The sequence below is a fragment of the Ranitomeya variabilis genome, chromosome 3, assembly GCF_051348905.1.
Source record: "Ranitomeya variabilis isolate aRanVar5 chromosome 3, aRanVar5.hap1, whole genome shotgun sequence".
In the NCBI taxonomy this organism is placed as follows: Eukaryota; Metazoa; Chordata; class Amphibia; order Anura; family Dendrobatidae; genus Ranitomeya; species Ranitomeya variabilis.
The window spans coordinates 639,592,206-639,605,659 of NC_135234.1; the positions used below are offsets into that span (position 1 = coordinate 639,592,206).

Sequence of the window (13,454 nt, forward strand, 5' to 3'; positions counted from 1 at the left end):
CCGCCTTTTTGACCTGTGGGTTTCCTGTCCCTGAGGGCGGATCCCTCTCTCTCCGTGGTGCCGTCATCGGATCAGAGAAATACCATTATCGGTGAGTAACTACGATAATCTTGAAGTAAAATCATAATAATTTAAGTGAATTATTCAGATGCATAGGTAAATCTGTATATAACATGTCTCTCCGTTTTACTATGTATCAGTATTTCCATATACATAATAATATGGTTTCCCATTTTGTTTCCATCCCTTTGCCACAGGCAGTCCTTTAAAAGCAATAAGTTGACATCTCCTAAAATAAGTAAACTAACACGAAGAAAGTAAGTTTTGGTTTATTGATAAATGGTACTGCAGCAGCAGCACAGTGAAGAAACACTGAGGTACTCTGATTAAAAATGCAGTTCTGTAGGTTTGTGCACACTGTGCAGCTAAACGTTTTTTTTGTCTACAGTATTTATATGCTGTTAAAACGGTCTTAGTTTCGTTGTAAACAATAAATAATTTTTTCTCTAAACCTGTAAAATATTTTGTAAGTACAGCAATTGCCAAAGAATCAATATGATTTGATTTTTTTTAAAGGGAAGCGGTCAGGCGATTCATGCTGCCCAAACCATGAGTAGCATGAATCAGAATCTGGCTGCAAGATTGTAGCTTGGTATGTATTTCTCTGAGACACGCTAGCTTTAAAGATCCAGGGACCATAGTCAAGAGATGAGATTTGTCTGACAGCGCCCCAGATGGATTCTCCCCGTAACACTGTAATTGATTGACAGGGCTCTCACAAGTGGGTACATTCGGGGAGATCTGTCAATCACCTAGAACGTAGCAGCGAGAAGCTGGTCATAGGTGGCGCCTGTGGTCTTCGGTCAGATCACTAAACTGTGTTTTCTCTGAAACACTCCGATTGCAACAATGCAGCCAGTGACTTATTCTGGCTGCCTGTGATTTCGGCAGCATGAATCGATTGGCAGGTTCACTTTAATGTACAGTATCCGTATACATTTTTGTAATCCCTAATGTTTATCATAGAGAACTATAATTTATTAACCTCCCTTCCACTGTTATATTTTTGCTTGTATTAACATATATAATTAATGGGGGGGAGGGGCAGACCAATATTAGGAAACTTACAAAATCTCATTCTGCAAAAATGAACTTGACTGTACAACATTCAGCAACACACGTAAAGTCTGCCACATAAACTGCTCTCCACACTATATGTTTTCACACTTGCATATTTTAGTCATTGTTTTGTCTTGCTTTTTGTAAGCCAATACCAGGCGTGATGAAACCTACAGAGGGAAACTGTAACAGAAAGATTTTCACCCACATTAAGTTCCATTAGGCTTACAAACACTGATTTATAAACATTGACCAAGATACTGTAGTATGAAAGTGGAAAGTATTATATGTTGTCAGTGAAGTCACGTCCTCCAGATATGTATGGTGACATTTTTAAAAGGGTTATTCATATTGCAGCCTTTCATGGCTGAGATGGTAATAACTTATGCACTGTCCACAACGGGTGGGCTGTGGAAACAGCATAATACAGCGAGCTTCGCTGCTTCAGTAACTCTGGATTTGCTATACTACTTCTGAAACTTGCATTAATCTATAATGGGAATACTGGAAACAGCGTAGCTCAAGCTCACTCATCAATTTCACAGCCAGTTCTGCTTTGGCTTGGACCTAGATGGAGTTATTACTGTTTCATGAAATACTGAACATGTAATAACTAACCCTTTAACAACAGAAACCATGATGGGTAAAGCAGGTCAGGTCTTATAAAGAAATCCATTAAAATATCCATGCAGCGAAAGAGTACAAATGCTTACTGACTGTTAGTCATAGCATATAGACAAAACACAGAAGCAGGTGTACTGATCTTTTGGAAACTTCCCTTGTATAGATTTTTAATAGATATCTGAATAAACATAAAAAAAGCCTAAACTGCTTTTATTACACATGCTGGGCATATGTTTCTTCTGCTATGAACACACGCCAGAGGCAAGTCAAGGGCACAGTACTTCACAAGCATATAGACTGTGGTGATGTGGTGCTTTTTCTTATACATGAGCTTTTTTTAACACAGTCGCTACCCATAATTGAAAGAGATAGATACTATTATATGTTATTTGTGTCATTATGCAATTTAGCAATGTTTAATAATTGCATGTTTAATAATCAAAAAATATTAAAGATTCTGACCCACAATCGCCCTTAATAATTGGTTTATTGCTATCAGAGATGTGTTGGGACTTGAACAGTAGCATGTAATTACACACCTATAAACACCATCCTAAATTCCATGAGTGCCAATATTTTAGCAAAATTCCCATTCAATGACAGGCACAGAATCTTTAAAACAGGAGTAGCATTTGTTATTTTTACATGCAATAAACATTTATGCCATTTCCAGAGATGTAGACAATGGTCTGGGTGTTTGAAATTAAGAGATGTCTAACACAAAATAGAATTCTTTGCTAGAAAAGGTCGTATCGTTGTGTGATTAGACCTAGCTTAATAGATAAATCTAGAGTGAAATCCAATTTTAAAAGACACACTTACTTACCCAAAGATTTGTGTTTATAATCAAACCAAGTATTATTAAGTATATTAATCAAGTATAATTAAACACATCGTTAACTCATAAAAGTCCTCATAAAGCTGAATTCTCTATGGTGAAAATTTCAGCGTAGGGAAATAGCTAAAAAAAAAAAGATGACAATATTAAAAAGACAAAAAGCTGAGGGATCTATGGAAACTGGGACAAGCAACATAACGTTTCCAATGTGACAAAGGGAAGATTGCTATGACTGTTATGAGAATTTTGAAAGCATTATACATTTTCCTTTCTGCCCATTAATTGTATTCTGCCTGGAAATCCAGATTTTCATTACGATTTCAGGGAAAACAATGCCAAACGGAAGGAAATAATAAGTATAAGTTATGTGGGGAACATCTCCACTCTTATAAGATGTCTACAGAATGTTTAGTGTAAAATAATAGAGGTTTTGGCCAAACATTTTCCTCCATCCTCTTAAAAAAACAAACAAAAAATAAATAAAACACAAAAAGAAAACATTTCCTTAAACTAGCAAAAGGTAAAACGCAGTATAAAGAAAATAATTTGTCTGAGATGTACAGCAGCATCAAAGGCACAGTTAGGAAGGTGGGTGGAAAGTTTGATGGGGATGTCTTTTACGGGTAGTTAGATATCAATAGCTGTCAATTAAGGGATGCATTAATATGCAATGTCCACTGAAGTGATACATATTTTTTTTTTACTGGGAAAAATATCCCTTGGGTTAAAGCAATAAACATCCTTGTATGGGATATATGCTATATGAATTGCCCCTGAGTTGTATGGCCCCTTCGAACAACCCCACTTTATTTGCCTCCATCTCCACTTTAATGAGAAAGTCAAACACATTAACTGTTCCTTTCTGTTTATACCTTAACACAATGCCCACAGCCTGGTAAGAAAAGAAACATCTTTCAAAGTTTAACCCGACTCCCAACACACTTCCCATGACGGATAATACGCTAACTATGCCCATATTGTGTGCATATGTGATGCTTGTGTGCTGCTATGTAACTGTGCAGTTTTTTATTTATAGGGATTGTGTTTTTAATTCTATAGGCTCGCCCGTTGCTTCTTGTTGGCCTTCAGGCTCAGCGGGCCTTGCTCCTTTAAGGATTGAAAGTCTCTCGGAAAGCCCTCTCATTCTTGGAAAGAGAATGAAGTCGTACACTAGACCTCCAAGTGCTCCACCTATGATGGGACCAACCCAGTAGACCTGTAATAAGTAAGAGGCAATAAACAATTATGCATTTTGAACAGATGTTTTCGTTTTTGCTCGATATTGAGTAAAATTGACTTCCCATCATTGTTATTTTTACTTATGTATTGCTAATGTAAACTAAATAAATGTCTAATCATGTCCTACCCAGTGGTTGGTGAAGTTTCTGGTGAGTACAGCTGGCGCAAATGATCTTGCAGGATTCATACCGGCTCCAGTATAGTAAAGCTGTAAAGACACAACATTTTAGATAAGAATAGGACCTTTATAAATTACAACCACTTTTCAGTCCAGAATTTAGAGTGCCAATGACAGACTTAGAAGGGCATCAACAGACTTAGAAGGGCATAATGCTTAATAATAATTTTTGTACGGTATATCCATTGAAAAGAAAGCGGATAGGCACATACCGTCCCATACAACATTATTGTGGCATCATAATACCAACAGCAGGCGGATAAAATAATAATAATAATTTTATTTATATAGCACCAACATATCCTTCAGCACTTTACAATTAAGCGGGAACATGTACAGACAATAAAGACATTACCGAATGACACATAATTCAACAGTTACAGGAGTGGTGAGGGTCCTACACACAAGCATACAATCTATAAAGAAATAGAGGGGACACAATAGGTAGATTATGCTTGTAATGTAGGTCCAGCCATCATTATAATAAATAAAGATTTAAAAAGCTTCATGATTCATCATCAGCCAATACCTGTCTTAGTACAGTTACCAGGTGCTTTGGGGTGTATGGAGGATGTATAGACAGATTAATAGGAGGGGCCAGATTCTGAGGAAAATTTAAGAAGGAGGAAAGGTAAGTCAGATTAGTGCAGTGAGGTGATAGGGTGGTAGACAGGGATGAAGGAAGAGATGTAGGGTAGTGTAGCATTGTGAAGAGCTTTGTAGGGGAGAGTGATAAGATTATATTGTATTCTGTAGCGGATGAGTAACCAGTGCAATGACAGGCACAGGGTGGAGGCATAGGTATAGTGGATGAACAAAAAAAGAAAAATCAACATGTTACAGCACTACCAATGAGTATTACTCAATGCTGGATCAGTACTTTTTGTGGTAAGTTTATTACCAATTTAATGTTGTTAAGGGATCACATCTAGCAGTAATATGATTTTGGAAAAACAGCAAAAAAATGATTTTAGTTAAGCTACTTTTGTAGTCTGAGGGATAAAAATGTGATCAAGGTAACTGATTAATAAGTTATATTGTAATTACTAGATAGCATTTGTAACAGTGACATAGCAAATAATTATCTACCTTTTATTTGTACAGGGTAGGTCATTAATATCAATTTGGTGGAGGTCAAACTTTTGACACCCCCCACTATCAGCTGTTTATAGCGGCCATTGCATTAGGGTGAACATTTCTGCATTTTGATTGTTTATGTTGCTGCATTTATCAGAGAGTTGTAAACTTAGTAGCAACACAGCTTGAATTTGCCGACCCTTCAACAGCTGATCGTTGGGGAGTGTTGAGGGTCATAGCCCGCCAACTCGATATTGATAGTCTGTCCTTAAACGTGAGCAAGAAATCCTCTTTATCTATGTGGATGCTATCTTATTATTCGCCTCCCAGTATGATAGTGCGATAATGTATGTTAACAGAAGTCAGATATAACAATGTATAATAACAGTTCTAGTACTATAGGCATTGTTCCCCACTTACCCCAAAGAGGTGTCCCAAAGTAAGGGAGAATCCAATAGCCAAAGACACTGAGCCAAGTCGTCCATTCCTCCTCTCATCATAGGTGGCAAAAATACAAAGCACAAACTGCAGGGTGAGAAATATCTCCACTGTCGTTGCCTGACCAAGGCTCACACCTGGATGAAGCTAAAATAACAGGGAAATAACAATAATAATATGTTAGTCTGGCTATAAATCTATCCAGACTTATACATTTATTTCTGCAGTTAAATATCTTTTCATATCTGAATTGGCATCTCTGTTTTAAGCCTCCATCACAGATGCTGTCAGATTTGATGAGAAAAACATTGCCACATGCAGCACTACGCTTTCTATTAAAAGATGGGCAACATGGCAGACCACATTAAAAGTCATTGAGGTCAAACTCTGGTGGTATTTGTCTTATAATCTGCATTTACAACTGCTTATTTCCATAGTTGTTTGCTATAATTGTCATAATTACAACAATATGACACCTTTTTTTTTACAAAATCGCTATTATGATTATGAATATGGATTTTTTTTAAATTAACCACAAATACTTCTAATACCAGGCATATGCAACACATATTAAAATATAAAAATATTAAAAAAGGATCTGTTAAAAAATGTCAGAATGCAAACTGCATCCATTATTAAATGGATCTTTTAGACCTGATGAAGCTAGTGTAATTTCAATGAACTTTTCAGCAGAAGCTATCATGTGTGTGTAAATTAGGAATGTCACTGTTTTGTGGCCATTATCCAACTTGCTTTTGTGCAGGAGATATTGGGCCATTATATGACTTTTATCCTGCATTTTTCACCAGTTTACTCCTCTGCAGGCAATGTCTCCAGTTTTCAGTTGTCTCTGGGCTAGTAGCTGGAGACTAGTTTTCTAATACATACCAAACAGAGAGATTCCTGCTTTCTCTGTGTACAGTCAGAAACAGCAGCATCATGAAGGACAAAATACAGCAGAACTGAGTGGTATAGCTGTCATTTCTGCATTGAAGTGAAATAAGTAACTGTAACACCACTTTTGTGTCTCTCCTTGTGCTAAATGCTCCTCTCTTCCCTTCCCCCTCTCCTCTCTGTAGACTTTAATAGGAGCCATAATATGATACTTCAGCAAGCTGGCAGTCCATCCTGCTTTGGCCAAGACAATTTGAGTTGTCTTGTTTTTCAGAGTGAATGATCATTTGAGCAGGAGTGAAGATGAGTCTCCCTGATATGATATATTACAAGGTTTCTTAAATATCATATAGTATTGATTTTATGCAAAGTTTGGTGAAATGACGCTGACTGTTTAAAATGAGTACTTTATGAGTGAGAGAGCACAAGTCCAAGTGTATTTATGAGCCAATCTCAGTCTCTGCCCACTGATTGACAACCTTTATCTTGTGCAATTTCAGCAGCAGTAGAAGAGGAAGCAGATGAAAATGGGTTTGTTAGCTCATTTCATTAGCTAAGCCAATCCCCTTGTCTGTCTCTTCAACATCTGTGACAGAGAAGAGACTTGGCTTATCTATCAAAATGAAATTGACATTCAGCCTCTTACAACCAGGTCAACGACACAGGAAGGGGAGGAAACTATCCTGTGTTAAAGGGGTTGCAAGGCAAGAAATCGGGCCTGCAAGTCAAGACAAAGAGCTTTTATTATACTCCACTCCAGGGAGGTCTGGTTTGATGGGCATTGCTGGTCTTGATCTGACGCCTCCTCTTTTCTTGCAATCACTGTCCTCCTTCCCTGTGACGCGTCCTTCATCATCCACACAGTGGTCAGCATCACGCTTCTGCGCAGGCGTACTTTTCTCTGGCTTGTCGAGGGCAGAGCAAAGTACTGCAGTTCACACGGGCAGGAAAAGACCAAACAGCGCTGGCACATGGACCCTACAGTGCTTTGCTCTGCCCCTGGCAAGGCAGACAGAAGTATGTCTGAGCATGAGCGTGATGGAGGATACTGTGTGGATGACATAGTACGAGTCATCCGTACGAATGAAGGAAAGGAGGATAGTGATCATCGCAAAAAGAGAGTAGGCGCTGGATCAAGACCATCCCCTTAAGTGAGTATAACAAAAGGTCTTTTTCTTGTCTTGCAGGCTGGATTAGGGGCCGATATACAGCATATTAGAATGCTATATATGAGGGCTTACAGGTACTGGCCTTACCTTGTGTGGAAAAAACCTGGTGACAGGTTAACTTTAAACACCAGTTGGAAATAGAGGTTGCAGCTGGAATAGAGCTGTGTGTATACCAGCCATCCTCATATCGTTCATCTTGTGGGTGCAGTGGCACAAGATCATTGTGATGGCTATTAACAATCAAGCTTAGTTAAAGGGGTTAATTTCTGTTTATCTTCTAATATATCATTGAGGTGGTTTGATCGTTGGTGCCGCTGGTATTTAGGATAAAGATTTTACCAACTCGGATATTCATGGATCTCTGAGCTATGTTTACAACACTCCAATTGAAATTGATGGAACTGACATTTCTTTTACACTAAAGGTGCACAGTAAATCTCCTCTATAAATGATAAGTTTGTCATTTAGATAGATAGATGGATAGATAGAAATGAAAGTATGTAATCATGAATAAATAATACAACAATGGTGGAACATTTAAAAAAATTGAAGTTCAGTTCTAAGTAGTATGCAGTATTCCTATTTTTATTACGTTCTCTCTCTTTTCTGGCAAATGTCTGAAATGGAAATGGCTCATTGGGCGCACTACTCATTAAGCAGGTGCTCAATTCTACCTTCATTCCCCAGATTGATCTGTCTAATCAGGGCAAGGCAGCAAGAGAAGCTGAATCAGATGTGGCATATCACATTCAGCTTTCTATCATGGTGAGAACTGTGGAGCAATTCATAACTGTGCAACTCTCTCTCTCCTAGCCCGACATTGTTCTGTTTAATAAGTGAAAGGCAGGAGTTGATGCTTATTCTGATGTGCACAAAGTGTTTAGCTTCCTGACATTTGTTAGAAGGAGCAGCTGAGCGGATGTGGACAGTAGTGAAGCCAGGCTCCTACCTGCCAACTACCCTAGTAAGAGGCACAAGTTGATGTTAAAAGGAGAGCGTAGTATACCTTGGCGCAATAAAGAAGATCATATTATTTTGAAAATGAAGACAGTGAAGGAGATATGCTGATGAGCTTTAGACAGTGAGGCAGAAAGGTTAATTAATATGTGAATTAACCGTCGGCTACATGTAATTAAAATTTGTACATAAATTCTAAATTTGTAATTTAGACTTTACCCCCTTTCCGACATTGGGAAATAGTACATCAATGTCGGACTCCCCCTGTTTGGTGCAGGCTCTGGTGCTGAGCCCACACCTTCCCGGGCACATGACAGCTGATCTATACAGCTGACATATGCCCGCAACAGCTGCGAGTGGAATCGCGATCCACCTGCTGCTGTTAACTAGAAAAATGCCACTGTCGATTTCTTTCAACGGCATTTAACTCACGCTTACTGGAAGCGCGTTGCTAATCCCACCCATCGGTGACCCCCTCACATGGTCATGGATCACCGATGGGTCGGCATGACAACCAGAGGTCTGAAGCAGACTTCTATGGTTGTCATTGCCGGATTTCTATGAACGGCGCCCTGTGGTTGGCGCTCATAGCAAGTGAGCATTTCTGCTACACACAAGCAATCTGATCATCGCCCGCGTGTAGCAGAAGTGATGGAAGTACTGCAGAGGCTATTGAAGCATGCAAAAAGTAAAAAAAAATGTTTTTAAAAATGTAAAAAAATATAAAAGTTCAAATCGCCCCCCTTTCATACCATTGAAAATAAAACAATAAAAAAATCAAACATACACATATTTGGTATTGCCACGTTCAGAATCGTCTGATTTAGCAATATAAAGAAAGAATTAACCCGATTACTAAGCGGCATAACAAGAAAAAAATTCAAAACGTCAGTATTAATTTTTTTGGGTCACCGCTAAATTGCAGTGATCAAACGGGTGATCAAAAGATTGTATCTACACCAAAATGGTATCAATAAAAACATCAGCTCGGCACGCAAAAATTACTCACCCAGCCCAAGATCATGAAAATGAAGACGCTACAGGTCTTGGAAAATGGCACCATTTATTTATTTTTTTTAAACAAATTTTGGATTTTTTTTTTCACCACTTAATTAAAAAAGAACCTAGACATGTTTAGTGTCTATGAGCTCGTAATGACCTGGAGAATCATAATGGCAGGTCAGTTTTGGCATTTAGTGAACGGACCCATAGACTTGTAATGGCCCTTTTCATCCATGCTGACGGACAAAATGGTCATATCTCTGTGTGTCTTCCACAGACACATGGGCAGTGAAAAACACTGACATGTAAACACTAGCATAAATTACAACGGGTACATTTTGTATCTGTAAAAAAGAGGATACCACACATACAAGCAACATGGCATCTGAATGAGGCCCTAGTCTGCTGAAAACTGTTGCTGAAAATACAGAAGATAGGAGTCTAAAATAGCCCCAATGGCCAGTGTGAGAATTGCAACATTTTTTTTTTTAAGTACAGATCCTAATGTAAAAAAAAAATTGCCATTAAAAAACAACAACATTGTAGCACAAAATTAATTATTTTCTGATGATACATTTCCTTTAATACATGGCATGAGGCGGAGAGTCTACTTGCTGCAGCAGTTGCTTATGTACATGCAGCTGACTATATTTCCCAACAATATCAGTTTGTGAATATAAAAGACCAACAGGTGATAAAACCTCATCTTATACTCCAGCCCATCAAAGTTAGTAAGATCACAACTCTAGTTCGTTAACATAAAGGAAAGTTTTAAATGGTATAACATATTATTTATCCTTTTTTCTGTTGTCTAAACCTGGTTGTGATCCATAGTCCTGCGCATGTTATCTTATACCAAAAATATGGTGTAGACATTTCTTGCTTAATCTTTCCTTTAATTTATCGATGCTGAATGTATATATCTACATGCGTAAAGGGGTTATCCAAGACTATTTTCTTTTTTTCTTACCTACCTAAGTATTTACAAGCAGTTAACTACCTGCTTGTTGTGCCAGATGGCGATCTCTGCCGGCTGAAAGCGGTCATGTACTGCTCATGCCGGAGATTCTGTGGCTTTCAGTGATATTAAGTCGAAAGAGTAGCTGCTTCTCTCCTGCTGTGCTCTGTTGACGGGCATAACTGCTAATGTTATGCTGACTGACAGCCGGCTCCCCGCTGCGTATCTGTGGGGACCTGGCCATCAATAACCATGACAATGACAGTCATGCTCCATCAAAAGAGCAGCCTGGAAGAGAAAGTGGTGCACTGTTGACGTGAAGTAGCAGGATCGCCGGCTGGAGCCAGCTGTGATTGCTCTGAGGCGGCGCTGGGCAGAAGAAGCAGGTAGTTAGCAACTACATGCCTGTCAGTTCATAGCCCCATGAAAAAAACAAACCATTCAATATTAGGATGTAAGTAACAAATTGACTGATATACACAAACCTATGCACAGTTTGTATCAGTTAAACAGTAGTAAATAAGAGTACAAGGATTGCTGAAAGCTCAAAATATATAAACAGGTATGTTATGTAGAGAAAGCTACTGTACATCAGTAGGTATGAGGAGGCAGTAAGCAGCAATCCAAAGGATAAATTGTGCACCTCCGATATTACATTTGATCGTACAGACCAGACTACAAATTCTCAGGCTAGGGTCTATATATATGTAAATCTCAAAAGCTTTAGCATGCCATGTTCTCACACTCTGTAATTCTATTTTACAATTGTATTGTGCAACACCTTTAAAGCCTAACTCAACTTAGTTGTGACTACAAGTATCCTTGACATTTAACTACACTATTCTCCATGTCACACTCATGAGGTGGAGATTTGGATGTCAGGGCTCCTAAAATCTATGACAGAACCAACCTAGCTATAATATATATACAGCCATACTGGTTACCAGATAGTAACCCAGATAGATCCAAAAGCTGCTAGTGTGTAAGTTACTTTTTTTTTTTTTTTACTTCGGATCCACTTCTGTTATATTCCAAACAAGCTTGCTGGAGCCAAGTGTGTATAATATGGCAAACTAGAGGGACACTGAGTAAATGTAAAATGTTTTGTTTTTGATGTGCAGGTAGGCTTTAAAGCAGACAGATGCCAACATTCAACTCCTGTGCCTCATTCTGTAAGAGATATTGTAGAAGAAACAAACGTGCCTTTCAAAATATTGCACATGAAAACACTGCAGAAATTAATCAACCTCTGTTAAACCTTTTTTTTTTTAGAAAAGTATTTACCGTGTTAAGAGCCATGTTGCCACGGATTGCTGCAGGAGTAACACCATACAGAACAGCAGCTCCAGCCACCGCTCCCAGCAGTTGTGCTGCAATGTAAAAAATGGCACGGAAAAGGGACATCTGGGAGCCGATGAGGAAGGCAAAGGTGACAGCTGGGTTAATATGAGCACCGCTAACATGGCCAACAGATTGGACCATAGTGGCCAGAATCAGACCAAATGATAATGCTATAAGCAAAACATTAGCTGGCCCAGCAGTCCACTTTAGAGATGCACCCAAGCCAAAGAAAACATAGAACATGGTAGCAAAGAATTCTGCAAAAACTGCTCTCCAAAAGGAGAAGGAGCGGAATTCCCACATGATTGCAGGTTGAAGGTAAGGAGCAGGGAGAGAGAGAAGGGGCAAGGGCAAATTTACAGAGTTGCTGGGAGATGCCCCAAATTTTTATGGAAGTGTTTCTTTAGAGCAATAGAAAAAAAAAGTTAACAAAAAATGTAAACGTACAAAGAAAAACTAAACGTTAAAAAAAAACAACTCAAAAAAAGCCACGGACAAAGTAACTGCTCCAAACTCCTAACTGCTGTGGATACTTCCCCCCCAACCTGTTTATAGAGTGGCGGGGGGATTTATAAGGGGCAGAGGCAGTGACATATTTAATCCTTCTATACAGATACTAACCGCCCCCCCGATAGGAGGGGTAATGTCAAAGAGCTGGTGTTTAACTCTTCCCTGTGCACTGTCTCCTCCCTCAGGTTGAAACATAATATGAGGCCACAGCAGGAATTTTTGCTTGGATATTACATTAATCAGTGCTGCTGTTCAGTTGTGCTCAGCAGTTAGATCAGAGCCATTTTTAGGCTTATCAGACATCAATATATTTGCTCATAACCTGTTCATAATATACATGTATTTTACGCACAACACATTTTGATAAAGTTAGGGTGGTAAAATTACATCTCTATTTATGAAGAGAAACAGGATAAATGTGTTACACAAAAATGTCTCCTTCCTCAATGTAAGATTCACAGATATTAGGGAAAAATCTGTGTTTTCCTTCAGTCGTGGCTGACAATGGATATTTTTCTAGCATTCATATTAATCCAATGTTTATTCATCGTTAATTATCAACATTTCCCCTATTTTTAAGCTTAATAAAACTTATATCAGTTATGTTACAATTATGTTACTGTATCTAGTGAGCCTTTTACCACTAGTGACTTTTCTGTTTATTTTATGCAGAAAATGATGAACAGGACAAGTCTGCCCCAGATTACATATTTGTCTGAACCATATTTGCAAAAATATACATATACAGAGGATATAGTTGAAGGTAGTCATATAATATGGTGCTTGGGGCCCAACTAAAATAAAGGGTGGTTGTTAATATTAACGTTGTCCTTTCTAGCTGGCATCCTCTCCAGCTGATTTTATTGCACTGACAGTTTGTATATCAGCTGAATTTTTCCACTCTGGCTCTTTTCAGTCTGGGGGAGGCATCCTAAATCCACATCTCCCCTATGGGATTATCCCATGTGCAGTTGGGATTGTTTGCAAAGCGCTGTGCGAGCATCCCCGTGAACAAAAGCACTTGCTGTGTGTGATGTTTCATTCAACTCAGATCCATCTCCCTTTCTGTAAACTGCACTGTCAGCAGAGATCTAAAACATAAATATAAAT

The 13,454-nt window shown here is 38.6% G+C and overlaps 1 protein-coding gene and 1 long non-coding RNA gene across 3 annotated transcripts in view; one reads left to right on the plus strand and one right to left on the minus strand.

Moving 5' to 3' along the window:
- Positions 1-11,902, plus strand: part of LOC143816791 (uncharacterized) — a 36,446-nt gene extending 24,544 nt beyond the window's left edge. Inside the window, exons 2-4 of one of the 2 annotated variants that reach the window (XR_013223997.1) lie at positions 3,641-3,806; positions 11,615-11,665; positions 11,766-11,891. This is a non-coding gene — a long non-coding RNA (uncharacterized LOC143816791). Of the gene's footprint in view, positions 1-3,640; positions 3,807-11,614; positions 11,666-11,765 lie in introns of both variants that reach the window. The other variant, XR_013223998.1, reaches the window with a different exon arrangement.
- MIP (major intrinsic protein of lens fiber) lies at positions 1,764-12,640 on the minus strand. The gene is made up of 4 exons (XM_077297608.1): positions 11,778-12,640; positions 5,496-5,660; positions 3,948-4,028; positions 1,764-3,797 (listed from the first exon to the last, which is right to left on the minus strand). The coding sequence occupies exons 1-4, from the start codon at positions 12,135-12,137 to the stop codon at positions 3,612-3,614; spliced, it is 792 nt and encodes a 263-aa protein (XP_077153723.1). The 5' UTR covers positions 12,138-12,640; the 3' UTR covers positions 1,764-3,611.
- Between the last annotated feature and the right edge of the window lie 814 nt (positions 12,641-13,454).